General features: G+C 32.5%; 1 protein-coding gene across 2 annotated transcripts; it reads left to right on the top strand.

The window, feature by feature from the left end:
• Positions 1–4,371: 4,371 nt before the first annotated feature.
• On the top strand, positions 4,372–17,993 carry LOC143341189 (xibalbin-1). 2 transcript variants are annotated; one of them, XM_076763922.1, is made up of 3 exons: positions 4,372–5,592; positions 15,575–15,653; positions 16,268–17,993. In XM_076763922.1, the coding sequence occupies exons 1-3, from the start codon at positions 5,511–5,513 to the stop codon at positions 16,428–16,430; spliced, it is 324 nt and encodes a 107-aa protein (XP_076620037.1). In that variant the 5' UTR covers positions 4,372–5,510; the 3' UTR covers positions 16,431–17,993. The 2 variants fall into 2 exon arrangements, with proteins under 2 accessions (XP_076620037.1, XP_076620038.1); XM_076763923.1 differs by having other exon boundaries at positions 4,377–5,592; positions 16,295–17,993.
• Positions 17,994–18,408: the final 415 nt, after the last annotated feature.

Here is an 18,408-nt window from a genome sequence, read left to right as displayed (position 1 = left end):
CATAAACTTCAGTCATCCAAGACATTTTTCCATTTTTTAGGTATGTCTAAGGCAGGATTTACTAAAAGAGATTTTATTCGAGACGTAGTTCAATATAGTTTAGCAAAAGATTTAGAGTTATTTTTATTAGTTGTATGTCTGGTGAGTGAATCTAGTGTGAAGTAGGCTTAGAGTTGGTAGCACTGGCACGCGAGGGGATCTACGCGTCGGTTCCATTGTCTTGTGAGAGTTGCGTACAGCAGAAAATTTATGTTACCTATATGTTAAATATATATTTCATTATTGTCGAAAATAACAACATTAGATTACACATAATTGATCACATTTTTTCCACAGAAAATTGACACTATTCTTTTATGTGTATTTTATAAAAAGTAGTTTAAAGAATTGTTAGTTCATTTATGTGAAATTAATAATTTTGTTTAACGTCTAAGTAAATGAAAATGCTATTTTATTACGTTACAAATAATTGTATCATAATAGTATCATTTGTAATAATTTTATTTACATTTTCTAAGGAAAGACGAGAGTATTAATACATGAAATATTAAAATCGCGTGTTAATTGATTTAAAAAAGTTAGATGAAAAGTCAATAGCGAGGTGCCGATTTAATTAACGTCGATTAAACTTTCGCTATACCAAGCATCAATTTAGTTAGTTTATAATGCAAAGTTTACGATATAAACTTTTTAAATCAGATTGCGGGTCGTTATCTCAATTATTCCGTTAATAGTTTCTCATAGCATTTTCTTCTCAAATAGAATTTTATGAAAAGTGTTTTTGTTCGGACATGGACGGAATGACGTTGCGTTAATTATTTTTAGTATCTTTTCCTAGTAGATTTTTTAATCATTATTATTAAAATGTCGCAAAAAAATTCATGCATTCTATAACAAATGACATATGTCTGATTTATGAAAATAATTTTGCATTCTGAAAATGATATAGGATTTCTTACGCTTTATTTCTATTGCAAGTAAGCAATTAATATTGCAAAGTTGATAAACATTTATTCTTATTTGATACGTAAATACACTGAAATGTTTCAAAAATATAGTTATAGTTTTTTCTAATTAAATTTATTGTGCTGATAAGAATTCACGGATTGGAAAATATCGCATTTAATTAAAATATTCATACAAGGTGTTTGGCCACCCCTGGGAATATTTGAATAGGAGATTCTAGAGGTCAAAATAAGACGAAAATCAAGAATACTAATTTGTTGATGGAGGCTTCGTTAAAAAATTATTAACGTTTAAAGTTTCGCCCGTACTGAATTTTTTTCTAGAAAGTGTGTAGGATTTCGGGGGTAGGTCTATTCACCAAAAATTATTGTAATTGACCCCCGCAACCGAAAATAATTTTTCCAGAACGATTTGAAATTTTTTTTTTTCATCGAAAAATTTCACACCTTCTCGAATTTTTTTCTAGAAAATGTGCAGCATTTTGGGGGTATGTCTATTCACCAAAAATGATTGTAATTGACCCCTACAGCCAAAAATATTTTTTTTAGAACGATTTGAAATTTTTTTTTTCATCGAAAAATTTAGGCATCTGTCGATTTTTCTTAAAAATTAGTTTTTCATTTTTGATAATTTTATTTGACGCCCTACAGAAAAGTTGTCTAATACTTTTTTGTAGGTACCCATGGGCTCTGTGTCAGAAAAAAGTTTCATCGAAATATATTTACAATTGTAGGAGTTATAACTGTTTGAAAATTGGACCATTTTTATGGGGTTTTTCTCATTTTACGGGGTCAAGGACCAACTTTTCGAATATTTTTGCGGTTTGTACATATTCTCCACCAAAATACGCGTAGTTTGCTTTTTTAAACATTAAAATCGTCCAATCCGTTCAGAAGTTATGACGTTTTAAATATTCGCATGAAAATTCGGGCAGACATTTCTGGCCAGAAATTATATTTTCGGTAAGGAATTTTTTTCTCGAAACTGAGTAGGATTTCGGGGGTATGTCTATTGACCAAAAATGCTTGCAACTGAACCCTGCAACTAAAAATAATTTTTCCAAGACAATTCGAAAGTCTTTTTTCACCCAAAACTTTTAGCACTTTCTCGAATTGTTTTTTCGAAAGTGGGTAGGATTTCGGAAGTATGTGTATTCACCAAAAATGATTGTAATTGACTCCCGCAACCGAAAATAATTTTTCCAGAACGATTTGAAATTTTTGAATTTAATTGTTAATAACTTTTTAACGAAGCCTCCATCAACAAATTGGTATTCTTGATTTTCGTCTTATTTTGGCCTCTAGAATCCTCTATTAAAATTTTTCCCAGGGGTGGCCGAACACCCTGTATAGTATCATGAATTTCAACCATAAAATGTACAATATCACGGTTATACTTATTTCTACAGCAATAGGACATCATTTCTAGAAAATTAAAAAAAACTTTATTATTTTATATTTACATACATACATATATCCTCTGAAAATTAACTTTCATCAAGCACATGTTAATGTTACACTTAATGTATATGTTCTCGATCGATTGGAATATATTAACCTTTTCGATAATTTCTTCAACAACTACTTAGTTGCTCATGATCTTCTTGGATCTATTGCATTATCCCTAGTCTTGAATTTTAATCGTAACGAACGAGCAACTTTGGAGTTTCAGATTGCGAAGAAAACGGTACTGTCGATGAATTATTGAAAAGTAGTTTCAGTTATGAATAATCAAAAGCTTCTCTCAAGGTTCGCTTATTATAAAAACGCGACGTCTGACGAGGCCATGAAAATAATTTGTTATTGGATAAATTAATATAAAAAAAAGGATTGATATTTCGTTGTTCGGTTATCAAAGAAAATTTGGCGGCTGCAGACAGATTAGCGATCGTCTGAATCGTACAATAAATTCGAGAAACTAATGAACGAGAAGCGAGAATAATATCAGCGATGCACGTGAAATTTCAGTTGAGCGTGTGTACACATATTGCGTAAATAACTTCGGGGTTAATTAGAAATGACCAGATGTGCAAACTAAACAGGTATGCAAGTTGAACAGACGCGCAACGGGAATGCAAACAGTAGTGTGATACGTGATAGTTTCGTCTGACTAATTTTACCTTTTTGAAACGGAACGAAACGAATGAAATTAAATATTTTCAATTATTTTGTTGTATACGTACACCACGTAAGGGTACAGTAAATTTAAATACAGTTAAAAAGCAATTGTTTGCAAACCCATCAGAAGTTGAATTATTAATTAAATATATTTGTTGCAATAATTTCTTTTTTTCGTCGAATCATAATACGTTTGTTATAGTGACATAGGTAACGTATTTTATTGAGAGATGTTGAAACTGTCATTTGTAAGATTATTCAATATTTTTTGAAACAGAATAATGAAATAGTGTTTTAAGAATGAAATAATAGTGTAAGAAGTAGACTGTGGATGTTTGTGCATTTGTGAGAAATTTTAATTCTCAAAAAATTACAGAATATTCTCATACTTCTCAATTATTATTATTTACGCACTTTCCTAATATTATTTTCTTATTATAATCAAAAACAGTTCTAATTATATTTCCCTAACGGTAATGCTATTGTCAAATTCTTTTGTTTGTTTAAAAATTTTATTACAGTTAAATTGCTTTATTTTTTAGTGAACAAATTTCAAAGTTCCACGAATATAAATTGCAACAAAGTTTGAAAACTATGTTTAATATGATTAGTAAAAGAAACTGTTTAAAATAAGAACATTATAAACAACTGTCCTTTGTTTTTAATTTCTAGTCAAAGGGTTAAATTTAATGTAAAATGATCTCAAGATAGATCGAAGTTGTTTAACCTCTAACGGGATTGTATACTTTTATAACAGAAACGTATAGAAGAGGCAAAAAGACACATCATTTGAAATCATACTAAAACAGTTGAGGATAAAAATTTTAAAATATTTAAAATTTTTGTAATTCATAGTTTATTATTTTCTCAATTCTGCAATAGTAAAAATCATCTTCATATAATTCACTTACATCATCTTCACATAATTCTTTATTTTGTCTGGAAGTCATTGGATTAAAAGAAACTATAATTGTAAAACAAGATGCTTCCTCAAATTCCCTGAAATATTTTATCCTAAAAATGTCATAATACTGTGAAATTATTCTAAAAGACTCTTGCATGCGTATGTGTTATTTTGATACTTTTTCTGAATATTTTTTATTTGAGAAATTATTTAGAAATTTATTTTTAAATACCTTATCGTTGGTCTTCGAAAGCTGCAAAAAGAATAATTCCGCTGAATTATTTCTTCGGTTACTTTTATCGTTATAAAAACAAAAATGAGTCAAAAAGTCTCTACTATACCGTTAAAGGTTAATATATTTTGATTGTATATTCATTAAATGTTAAAAAAAAGCAGTAAAGGTTTAAAAATTGAAAATTGGAAGAATTTGTTCGTAGTAAACGACTGAAATGTTTCTCTCCTATTCTTATATATCATTCGATTAGTTTCCTCACTGAGAAAACAAAATAGTATTCTTATCAAAATGTTCAGTACCGTAATCTTTTGCATTCCTATGTCGAGTGTAACTTGACATCAGTTGTTATCTCAGGAGCTCCTTTATCGAATCCCACTCGACATTTTTTCGAGTCCAAACCAACAGATGTCGAAGAGATATCATACACTTGAAAACTACAAAATACAACAATAGTGTAAATAAAACAGATATTTAATTGAATTTGTTTGTTTCTCTATTTGTTTAAATTGCTCTATTTTTCAGTTAACGTAAATTTCAAAAGTGTTGGAAGCTGCTGGTAACAAAATTGAAATATAACTCGGAGCGCAAAGGGTTAAGTTTGTATTCTACGTAGTTCGTAATAATATTTACGATCTGTAGAAAGTAAATACCATAAAAAGTCTATCGTTAAAGGTTAGAAAGAAAAAGAATTGAAAAAAAAGAAAATACGTATAAAAAAGACGATACGGTGTTGCCTTTCTATGCTCGAGGGTCGTCGATGATTCGAAAGGAATAGTAGCGCGAACGTCGCAGAGACGTGGATCGCATTACGAGCCACATAATCGCGAAAGGAACAGCGGGGGTACCAGTTGCTTCGCAACCAGTTGCTCGTGCCAAGGGTGGCGGCCACCCCTAACCGCGGCTGGCGGACGGTGCGTCGCGTCGTTTTCAGAAAGAATCTCCCTCCCAGCCTCTCCGGATGGCCCCGTAAAACCACCGGAACGGTGTCCAGACACCACGAACGACCGTGGAACATCGCCGAAGTCTTATCCAGAATCGTCTCACCCTACGCAACGAGATCCTTGTGGGGGCGAGTCGCCACGCCACGCCTCCCTCCCGCGTCTATATAAGCTATCGGGCCGATGTGGAAACCTCACTTGCATCCCGGCCACGGTCAGGAAAGGGTACGCGACATCCACGAGGACCGTTCCGTTTTCGTCCATCCCGGAAACCGACAGGCGAAGTCCTTGACTCATTGGTACCCCGGTGAAAGGGAAACAGAGAAAGAAGAATCGAACGACGAGGAGCCATGAAATTCTCCTTACTGTGGTTGCTCTGCTTCCTGGTCTTTCTCGCCGACAGGACCCTCGGTAGCCCTTACTTCGACGACGGTGAGTACTCGTAACATCGTTAGTGGGGTCTCGAAAAGTTTTCGAATTTTTTTTTTTTTTGGTCTATGCACTGGATTATGATTTATTATGAACAAGAAAGAATGGTGGTGTAGAATATAGCGATAGGAAAGCTTGAAGAAGGAAATTTTCAGTCCCAGAATATAGTATTAATTTGTTTATGCGTTTGGATATTTGGATTCGAGTCGTCTTTGGGATTTGTGAATGGTTATTGTATTTGATTTTTTTTTAACACTGGGTGGACCTCCTGGATTATTTCTCCTTCTCTTTAAATATTTTTTTATGTCAATTATTATGATATTTTTTTATCTACATGCATTCTGAAAGTTTGGGAGCTTGAAAATAAAAATAATAGTTACTGTGTGTAAGATAATTAGATACGAATTAAATATTTTGCTGTAAACTGCGATAGTAAATTGTTTTTGCTGAAAATATTTTCCACATTCTGTTCAAATTTATTGTTTCCATAAATAATCCAATTGGTCCTTCTAGGTATATTTAACGTAAAACGTAATTATAAAAAATTTTAGTGTCAAAAGAGCTTTTGGAGTTGAGTGGATATTATCAAAAGCAAAATTATTATTGGAGAACAAAATTCATTTGTATTTTAATATAAAAATTGAGAATTGGAGTGCTTCTTTCTCTATTCAATATTATCCAATTTAGTAGTGTGAGAATAAGTATTATTTGATTTTAAAACAAAAGCAATAGTGCGAGTTTATTTTATAAAATATGTACGACTTCTCGACTTTGATTTCGAGTCTTCGTTAGGGAAACAAGTCACGTTTGAAAGATACATTTTAACCGCATGATTGGTAGGATTCTTTAGTAGAATCACGTAATTTAAAGTTTATTGTTGGAGGGCCAAAAGAATTTCAAGTGCAATATTATTTATATAAATTGAACACTTTAAAGATAATTTGTAGATTAAGGATTTGTAATGTTTATTTAATACTTGCTTACGCGACTGTAAAGTTTCAATTTTTATTTGTTATGCAAAAGTTTTTTTTATAGAAATGGATTTATTTCGCATTACGAACTGGATGATCAATATATTCAATTTATTTCATTACTATGATTATTAACAGTTTGGTGAAGACAGTTTATTTTCTATTTTTAGTAAATGTATACTTTACATTAATAAAATTGCCATTCATGTAGAGTTTGTGACGAAAGTGAAATGTCCAGACGAGGAATCAACATACGAATTCTAGCGAATGAGTTTCCAAAAAGTTGTAAAAAATTTTCTTTCAATTTTACAAACGAGTGTTACAAAAGCAGTTATTATGCTTGTCATTGTATGGTTAGCTTTTTTCTGTTAAAAAGTTTTATGTAAAAAATGAACTTGCAAGAAGATTATTTTAATAGCATGATTTCAATAATCGATGTTAAAATTTCAAAATAGCTTTCAAAACGCGAGTAAATTTCACCACGTTACATTAAAATGTTGATTTTCTTTTCGAGGATGTAGAAAGATATATTTACTACTGGTTTACAAATTGAAATTTCATTTATTTCCTTTTCTCATTCATGGTAGATGACTGCAAAATTAATTTTACTACGATAACAAGAAATGTGTTTGACTTATGGCAGGTTAATTGAATACTTATGTTAAGTTGAGCAAAAAATTCATTAAATTTTCCACATTTATTTGACACCTGAATTAATTACTCTGAAAGTAATATAAAATAGATTTGATAAAAAAGATGGGTGCAAACACATTAACATAAAAATAGGAAAGAAATAAAAGAATACAATAATAAAATAAGTAAGATATTATACAAATTAAAATATATATAACATATATTATATTATCGAAAATTCATTTTAGAAAAATTTCTTCAGAAAAATTTTATATCTAACGTATCTCTGTGTATTTCAAATATTATTAGTTACATCTGACTTTTAGTCGAGTGTTTGTTAGCCAAGAGATAATTAATCGAAGAATTTTAAACGCACCTAGAAATTACAGAAACTCGATTTTAGCGATTTGAAAATTGTTTATTGCAAATTATGCGTGGGTTTGAAACGAACGTCTACGTCATCGGAAGCGAGTCGTGATCAAGTTACACATATGAGGTAAAATTGGAACTAAGAACAATATCGTCTATTTTTAGAACCGAGAACAATATCGTCTATTTTCAGAAACGAGTTCGATTTTCCATTCTTATTTTATACCTTGCCTATCACGACCGGTAAATGGTTTAATCGGTTTATTTTGACGTTATACTATTACGTGGGATAGACGCTCCTTAATCGTATTAATTCGTCAACGACTATTCATGGAGGCTACGCATATTTTATGCCTTTCTATGACAATAACAGTCGAGCATGGATCGAAGAAGATTATGGATACTAAATAATCCAACGCAATTTTATTCTTGGGATATATTTTATAAAGGGGGTATAATCCAATCAAATACTTATTAATTAACGACCATCTTTCACACACACTGCAGATGGAATTATTATAAAAGTGCGCGAGCTTAAATATGCATATAAATTTTCTTTAAAATTAAAAAAGTTAAAAATGATTCATTTTTTTTTCACACAATATCTTCCATTTTAATTTTTATATATTTCTTAAAATATCTTTAAAACAAAAATTAGCTCAAGATTCGTTTATAACTAGTACGAATTTCTATTTCTATTTGCATCGTTGCATTTTATTGATCAACCTTCAAGTATTGCATACCTAAACACGGAATAATAATTGTTTAACATTTCAAACGTGCGTATAATATATTAATTTAATCTGTCCGTTGTCACTCGAGTATAATTCGACACCTGTGGTTTAAATTGTCAGTGCAACAGTAGATATTCCGTGCAGACTGCGGATAGCCGCTAGTAGTATGAACCCGTGTTCGGTCAGACGTACGGTCATCGAAACTGTTGCGTCTGGTGGTTTGCTCAAACGTTGACGACTGTCACTTGCAGTGGTATTTCCCCGTGCGATACGTCGAATTACTTTGGACCGTATCGTTTCGAGCCAGTCCAACGACGAACAAATTTTACATGCATTATTGACAGAAAACAAGCTTCCAGTCGATTAATTTTTAATTGAAATTATTTCTTCGACGATTAGAGAATTCCAAGCACCGTACATTAAAATGATTCTATCTTGACGAATCTTATCCCCGATTAATTAGTTTCTTGAAAATTTGACAAACTACAGGATGTTTGGATTAAAATGAAAAGTCACTTATTAGTTTTTTGAACATTTTACAACTATTTATTTTAAGATGAACATCAAAATGAATTTCTTCGTTTAATAATTATTTAATTGAGGACTCGAGAAGTCGACTGTTTTTTAAGCCGATTCTACCAAAATGAAATTCTTCTTTGATTATTTACTGTATTTTACAAATTCTTCATTAATAAATTCTTCGACAATTAAATAATGCTAAACACTATATTTTAGGATTGTCAATGTAAAATTTTTCTTTGAGTAATTATTTGTTTAAAAATTATACCAACAATATATTCTGCATTTTAGGATAATTTTATTAAGAAGAAATTCTTTCTTCGAAAGTTTAACGTCGTAAACAGTATTTTAGAAAGTTTCGATCGAATTAAAATTCTTCCTTTAATTTCTTTAATAATCAGCGATGATCAAGTGTTACGTTGTGAAATACCAAAAGAATTTCCTTAGAAAGATGGACGTGTCTTGCGATATTCCTATAGTTCCGTGTAATTGACCTTGAATTATTATATAAATATTAATCGTCTAGTCGCAGAATTTCTCCCTACGTGCGATTCATTTTTCGCATAACGTCGTTAACGGTGGAAACAAATCGATTCGAGCGCGTTGGTATTCGATGAATACGTGTTACGCAATGACGATTGCGAAGAAACGAAACCATCGTTGAAGTGGTAATCGACCTTGGGGAATAGTTTAATTGAACGTGCGTTTAATTAACTTGAACAGCTTCTCTGGGTCGTATCGAGCATTTAGAACGCGGAAACGTCTAACAACGTCTGGCGTCAAGCGTGATTATTTAAGTGAATTTGTCGAATTGTAAAGTTCGTTGTTATTCAAATCATAATTAAAAGCCTTCCATGAATTTAAATGAAGATTCGTTGGAAAATATTTTCGTTGCATGGCCTGGGATACGTTCATCGGCCAATCGTGGAGAAAGTAAACTAATCGCGAGGTGAATGTCAAGTTTATAGTATCGATATACACTGCTATAACCGCGTGTACACTATGCTAATTATAGACACGCGATTATTACTCAACTATCACATACGGGAAACAGCTGTTTAATTGGGGATGAAAACAGAGTTAGGTAAAACGTAATCTGATTAATGATTGAAGATTACGATCGATGTAAATTCGTTAAGATTATTAAGTAATCAATAATAATTGATTAATGAATAAAAGAAGTAATTGAAGTTGTAATTAAAAGTCAAAATTAATATAATATCTATTGATTACGATTGAATCAGTAATATATTTGTAATAAAAATATTGTGAATATTTTTTGGAAAGTACATATTTATTATTGACATAGTTTCAGAACATATTCATTATGAATTCAGTTCGCAGTCCAGCAATTTAAATCAAATATTGTTTTGCGGTTCGGGAATGGAATTTACAATTTCAAGTTCAACCTATTATGATTATTATTCCAGAATATTACAGTAACGAAGTGGTTTCGAACCACTGGTGCCGTACATGTGGCTGCGAACGAAATAATGAGATATTGCGACATTCATATTAACGGGTACGCGAAATTTATGCGTCGACGCGTCCTTTAACGCAGATTTACATCGTGAAATAACCAGAAATACCCGTTACGTTAACGAAATAATGCATTTCTCGTTGTTCGTTCCACGATTCCAGGAAATTCCAAGAATTTGAAGCTTCTATTGAAAGCTATTTTTCTGTTTATAATGGAATCCTTCGAGAAAGCTTGTATTCCGCGTTGTTTAAGGGTGGCAATTAGAAGTATCGTTGCTTACAAACAGACCGAAAGTGTTACGTTAATACGTCGACATCTTTTTTATTTACATTCGAATTTTTGTTCTCTTCCGATGGAGAAAATTGTCGCGAAGAATTAAATCAATTTCTTCGCGCGAGAATTTATGGAAATACTTCGTTGTGTCTCGAGACAGAATTTTCTTGGAATATATATATTGGTGCTCTGTTGTGTAACGTTAATCTGTGTGGGTGTAAATAGCAAAAGAAAAGGGGATATTAAAATCACGATGAATTTTAATATGGTAGCTATTTTTAGTTTTAAAATAAATATGCAATAATTTGTGAAATGTTTCTTCGTGTTAATAGTAAATTAATTTGCTATAAAACTTTGAATTATATTTATAAAAAGGGGGCACTACGAATTCATGTAACTCGAAAACTGTAATTATATCATGCTTTGAAACAATTTTTTTCATTTTAATAATTGAAAAGGCGAACGCATTCTTCACATTAATTACAAATTAATTTGCTATGAGATTATAAATTACATTTATAAAAAGGATGCACTACGAATCCATGTAACTCGAGAACTTTAATTATATCATGCTTTAAAACAATTTTTTTCATTTTAATAATTGAATATAAGTGTCGTTTAGAAATATACAACTTACAAACGATCCAGAAATACGTAATTAATAAAATATGCGCGTGAAATATGTAGCAAAGGCTGTGTATTTATGGTATCGAAGGCGAGAAAAATGTAAACAATTTCGCAGTCTTTTATATTGACGCGATAAAGGAAAATTTCCTAATTTTGCGATGAAGATCGGACACGACGATATTGAAACATCGACAGTGTGTCCCTAGGGCAGTCTGCCAACGACGGGAAGCAAGGGCGCGGAAAAATTGTGGCACGTTGGATTACCTTAATCCCAAAGGTCGCTGATGGGAATACCAATGACCAAGAAAATGGAGGAAAGAGGATAAGGAATTGTCATTGCGTGTGCATTTGGCCCCCGTAGAATTAACCCCTGCGGATTCTGTCGGGATTAACTTCGAGAAATTAATGAATTTCTCGTCAGGTTGCTGCTTTATACGTCCTTACAGCTAAGACGAACAATTCAGGGACGATTCGAGCGAACTGATTTTCATTTTTCTTACGTTGACCGTGGTGGAAGATAAGAGGAATTCTCTGGGATATTTACGGAATTTGAATGCGTTATTATAAATTGTGTCGTCTAATATTGGTCATCGAATACAGTAGAACATCAATTATTCAAATGGAGAGGAAGGAAGAGGATTTTTCGCCTTAAAAATAATAATAGAAATGGAAAAATAATAATGTGACTGTTTAAAAATTTAGTTTTTTAGTGCTTGATTTAGTTGATTTTAAAGATTTCTCGACATATTTATTTTTATTTGTTATGTATGGGTTTTATATTTGTTTATGTGACAAACGTAGATGGTATTTTTCTTTTACTTTTATAGTGCATTTCCTATATACTATATAATTGTATAACGAAATAAACAGTACTTTAAGGAAAATGAAGGATAGACTATTTCGTGAATTCAACTGAAAGTAAGAATAGAAAAAAAGAAAGATAATATTATTACAAATTATGATAGTTGTGGGATAATTTACATAAATTTAAAACAATTGTTTCTCAAACATAGAACAACTTTATATTTGCGTTTTATTCAAGTTCTCCTGGTTCGACCAACAAACTTTGTTTTGCATCGAATGTTTAGAATAATTAAATTAAAGTTTTCAATTTTGCTCGCGAAAGCCAATTAATTTCTGTTTTTAATTCATTACCTAAGGAATGGATGCGTAGTGGATCTTCTGATTTTCATATATATTTATGGATTTCGAGTGTACATACATTCATACTGTTAAATCTAAAGTATACCGTGTCCTCCGTAAACCATACAAAATTGATTTTCTCGTCGCCTTTACTGTTTCTCAGGCTTTCCCAGGCCGTGTTAATATTTGTTCGCAACGGTTAATAGGAAACGAAAGTTCACGCTATGGTAATTTATGGTTATTATGAAAACTGATGATATCTAACCTTGATGAAAGAGGCGGGAAATGGATTTTAAGATTCTTTTCAAGGATCTACTGAAAAGTTTATAATTTTTCGCGTTAAGAGTTCCTTTGAAGGCAGTCCCACAAAGTGAGTACTTTTTTCAAAACTAAATTAAGAGATAAAATAAGTAATCGAGTAAATAACTAATAATTGAAATACACTAATATATTTAAAAAATTGTATGAGCTCTTTTTTCATAAATTCAGACAAAGGGGTGATTCAAACATAATTTTGATAGAAATACGCCCTATATTTACAAAATAAATTAATTTAAAAAATAAGTAAAAATTACATACATCAATATTGTAAATTATTTCTGTAAATTTTAACTTTAACAGTTTGAACATTCAATTTTATTATTTCGATTATGTATACTCTATATTGTATATTCTCTATATATTCTGTGATCGAACGCGAGAAACATTCTTGGCAAATTTCTCGTTTTCAAGTTTTACGACTTCGGAAACTTCAGCGGCTGTGAATGTTAACTGACAAATAAACTATTCATTGCTTCGCGCTTCTTTCGTTTTCAATACATACAAATCAGCAAACAATGGGAATCAATTTCTCGAGTTACAGTTCCAATGAATTGGACTCTTTTCATAAGACTGCTCTAATGGCATTGTTGTTTTTGTTTCATTTCATCGGAAAGACTACCAACAATTCTCTTTGTACAATTTAACATTTTCACGCAAAGTCTTCTCAATGTAAATTACTAAATTTCATGAATACTCGATACATCAAATATCAATGATCCAGGAAACACTATTTCGATTAATAATATTTTTATTTAATTTGCCACTCATGTAGTGGCATGGTATAATTCACAAAACAATCAAATAAATAATTCAAATTATAATTCTTTTAAAAGTTAACAAACACTGGAGAATATTTGGTTTCATTCATACGTTCAAGTCAGACTTTTTTCGGCAAATTTGAATGGTTATTACTAATAGCACAAACAACTATACTAGACAATACGTAAAGCATCCACTCCCACTTGTATTTGTACAATATAATGATAATTTATTATAAATGAAGAAAAGCTTGTTTCTTGCGAATTGCTTTTGAAACTGGTATAAGTCCATTTTGTCATACATTGACATACAAGATTAAGAATAAATTAAAAAAAAAACTTGTCAATGGTCATGTCATGTTGAAAACATCGCTTCTCCTCCGATCATCGAAGTTAAGCTGCCTTGGTCGCGGTCAATACTAGGATGGGTGACCGTTTGGAAAACACTATGTATTGTTGATTTGTTGTATACTGTTTGCATTATTTATACCTCTCTATCAGTTCTGTAATTACTCACTATTAAAAATAAAACAAAGAAAGCTACTTCGTAAATAGAAATAACACAGTGTAATAAAAACAACATTTGGTAAAAAGAAATAGAAAAATTCATAAGAAACACAACATTCTGTTCATTTATAGTGAATCACTATTCTAGTGTACAAATATGAAATAACTGTAATATGAAATAATAAAATGTGTGTGATGTAATATGAAGTGTAATATAAAATGTGTGCACGTATGAAATAATGAAATAATAACAAAAATTCGAATACAGATACAACACTTTCCACGCATTGTTTTCACAAAAAAGACACAATCAACACTTGTCATACCGGGTATTCCTCCATTGTTGAACCGTATTGCAAGAATGCCGCGTTATAGCGAGGATTCCCACATTCCTCGAACCGTGTTAAAGCGAAATCGTATTGCAGAAGTACCGTATTATACCGTGAGGATCCGACTGTATTTAAATATCCGCTTACGTCGGACTACATAATTTCTCAATTGGATTTGCAACCCGCTGGAATCGTTAGAACTTGAAAGATATGGTTTTCGTAAACGCGATGGGATCTTTTTACGAGCGAAGCACGAGACTGCTCGGAGACGAAACGAACGAGATACAGTCGTGAATTGTAAAAACAGAGTTCTCTTGGCCTCGAGGAGGGTAATCTACTTATGCGAATCCCAGCCGCGAGTAATCTGCTTTGCATTCTGGTAAACCGTGCAACAGTAATTTCGAGCTGTATATCATTATCCGTGGATTGAGCGAGTCCTCCGAGAAAACGGTACGGAACAAACGAATTTGCTCGAAGAGAATCGGCCTTGAAACGGAAATTAAATATACCTGACGAAAGGGATCTCGGTTCTTCTATTTTTGTTTCGTTACCTTCTGCAGTACTAGCTGCCCTTTCAGACCCCTCATTATGGATCTCTAATTACCCTGTGCTCGATCGATCGTTATACGACGCGTTTCTACAGAGCAATCTTGAAAATAGTTATTACAACCGTTTCCGTTTGTTTCAATGTTTTCCTGGCCCTTTGATCGTGTCAGCTATTGTAAACATTAATTTTCTTTAATGAACATTACTGTAAAACGTTGAAGTATTAGTATTTTTTTCTATTGGTTGATATTCGTTTTTAAGGGATGAAAATTACTTTCGAAGCTGGTAATGATATACCTGTTTAGCTAAGTTTTTAAAAATGAATGAAATTCTATTCTATATTTTCATTTTATTAGACATAATTTCTGACTTAACATTCGCTATCAAATCGATGAGTTACAACTTTCTAAGAACGATTGTATGGCGTTACATATTGCTGTTGTGGGTTTAACCTCTGACATACGATTTAATGTCATTTTTCAAACGTATACTATTTAATTTTGTTTAAATTTGTTCGTACAAGGAATGGTCACGAAAAAGAATAGATTTATTTTACGAATACCCTGTGAATGTAAAATGTGTTGATTTTAATTTATAAGACTTGAGAAGTGAGTAGCCTCATAATTGTGAAACTTGAGATCAAGAACTTGTAACGTATCAGACTCGTCATTGTATGGCAAGGGGTTAAGTAAAATGACAATCTATAATACTAGGAAATATTTCTAATTTATTTTATTTCATACGTTTCACATTAGTACGTATTTCTATATTGCAGAAGACGATGCAGCGCAGATGGCAGATTCCGATTATGCAGACAACGCGTTAGAGAACCTGATGCGAGCAGCTCAACAAAAGTGAGTATTTATTATCATACTAACTTTTCATTATCGTCCTTTCTTCTTGACAAAACGTGTTTCCTTCTTCTCCAATAATTTGTAGTTAACTCTAGTTCTTGAGTTCCCCCATTTAGTAATACATACACATGCATGTTGAAGGTTTGAAATCTTTCGAAAAAAAATAGAAATTAATAAAATTTATTGTAATCACCTTAAAGCTCTCCTCGAATCATAGTCTATTCTAACAACGGATCTTTATTTAAATTTCTATTTCTATTAATAGAGTTAATGAAATGGTAACTTTGCAGAGGACTGTCTCAACCCTTAAATATAATAATTCGTATCTTTAAGTATTTCTTATATTTTTGCATGTTAAGTAGTTTTTTGAGAATTAAAATTTCTCATACATGCATAAACTTTCAGTCTACTCTGTCCATACATTCTTGCGTTCCAAAACTGTAGTTATTCTCACAAACCATAAAAATCTTCTTACAGCAAATAAGTAAGGCGTTTACATTGCTAGAAATCGTTTCACTCGTCTCGAAATCATCACACCTCCTCTCCCTATCCTAAAGTTTTGATGCCTCGATGTCTCTACAAGGCATTGTTTAGATTCCCCTAATCTCGAGTAGACGTACCTCGTTGATCTACCTGTTTAGGCGGGCTTGCGTGAAACGGGGAGGAAACTGCGACCATAGACCGAACGACTGTTGCAATAGCTCCAGCTGCAGATGCAATTTGTGGGGTACCAATTGCCGATGCCAGCGAGTGGGTTTCTTCCAGAAATGGGGCTAAACCGTCTTCCAGGCCGCTCACTCTGATGCACAATTCGTATGATTTTGTTTTTTTTATTCGCTCGTGATTTCTCCCTCGTCCTACGAAACCTTTCGCCGCACCGCTTCAGAATGATCGTCAGGCGCCAGCTCTCGTTTTAGCTTTACTACCGCGACTTTGGACCGCAAACGTCGAGACTAGAATTATAGTTAACTCGCAGGCGTGCTTCGTTTTTCTATTTGCGCGATCCGGAGCTAATCAACCGAGACATTCGTTAGCAGCGAACCTCGAAAGGAGCGTTACAGATGGCGAATTTTTCTACGAATTATTTTTCGAGGTCTACGACGTTTCACTGCACGATTAATTTAATTATCATCAACGACTTTTTGTTCTCCATTTTTGCCTCCGTTTCCACCCAACTCCAGTAAGTCCTCCCTTCTTCGTTTCTCCATTTCCTTTACTCTTTTATTTTGTTTAAATCCACGTTATCGAACAATGAGATTTCCTTCGATCTTGATCCTTCTTATTTTCGATACGTTTGTCTTGAACGATCGTTACCACTTCCAGTTTACTACGAATTAATCTGTACTTCGAGGCCTTGCGCAATCTGTTGTGAATAAAGAAACCCCATCGAAGCGAAACGCAAACGAAAGGAACAATGGTGAACCGCATTTACTGTCTCCTTCGACGTTCACTCGATAATTTTTATTCTGTAGAAACAAACGAGACTACGAATCGAACAGGGAATATGAAGGGATCCGTGTTAAGGGAATCGAATCATGTACGAATTATAGACTCGAGCAAACGATTTAACGATAATGAGCGAATTACTTTAAGTACTTTACGTAGGGATAAGAGAAGTTTAAATTGTGACACGCGTCTCCGTTCTTCTCGGTACAAAGTTATTCGTTTCGATCAGCTACATTGTCGGTTAGCGATCATTTCACACGAACGTTTTAGTAAAAATGATGCGGGAATTGGAGAAGCATACAATTTGTTTCGCGAGAGATTTACACGATTTCGTTCAGATTTTTATTTCAGTTACCGACGAGACATTTTATACGTAATTGGAAATTGTGTCTGTGAAATTGTATAAAATAGGCGTGGAAAAAAGCGTGAAAATCTACGACGAACATTTTCCTGTCAGTCTCGATACTCTGGTGTTTTAGTCCGTGATCTTCTTCGATCCTGCAGAAATTGGACGCTTGACGAAACCTTTGAGAGATGAGCAAAATTTTTGGACACACTGCCCTCTGATTGGTATTTCTTCTAGCCACTTTATCCAATCAGACGACAGCGTGTTCCTTCTACGGTCGCCATCGAAGACGATCATGCCTAATAACGTAGATCAATTGAAATTGCGACGTTAATTTCCGAACTGAGGCCGCGAGGCACACGCGGCCTCGGAAACAAAAAGAAGAAAATATCTCCTATTGAATTTTAAACGTACTTACCTACGTCTATGCATACTAATTATACATTTCAAATACAATAATGGATGTTATCGTATCGTATAGGAAGGTGGATGTACATGTACCGATATATTATGGAAATATAATATATATTATATATTTACTAGCAACAGATTATCTCGCCTGTATTTCCCTCTCTGGTACGAAATCCTCTTCTTTATTTTGTAGTATGTAAAAATAAAAAAGTTTCTGCATATACAGTTACTTTGTTAATTAATTAATACTCGTTTCAGGTATTAAATAGTTGAGTTTGATTTTATAAAATTTAGTGAAATTGTTTTTATTAAGTTTATTTCAGGAAGATTTAGTATACAGCAAATAAAGCTTGTATTAAATTGCACCCTTAAAATCAGTGATTTATTGTTAATGTATTCACATTTGTATTGCAGTTTTTCATGTATATTACAAGTTATGCTGCTTAGTGAATGTGTTATTGGTGCAATGTAGAAGGTAAGTCACACAAAACTTATCACTCGGGGAATATTTATTAAATAATTTGTAGTCTCAATGGGTATATTATTCGTAAC

Source organism: Colletes latitarsis, chromosome 4 (assembly GCF_051014445.1).
Source record: "Colletes latitarsis isolate SP2378_abdomen chromosome 4, iyColLati1, whole genome shotgun sequence".
NCBI classification, from domain to species: domain Eukaryota; kingdom Metazoa; phylum Arthropoda; class Insecta; order Hymenoptera; family Colletidae; genus Colletes; species Colletes latitarsis.
The sequence above is the reverse complement of the archived record's forward strand: the minus strand, read 5'-3'. Positions and strand labels throughout refer to the sequence as shown.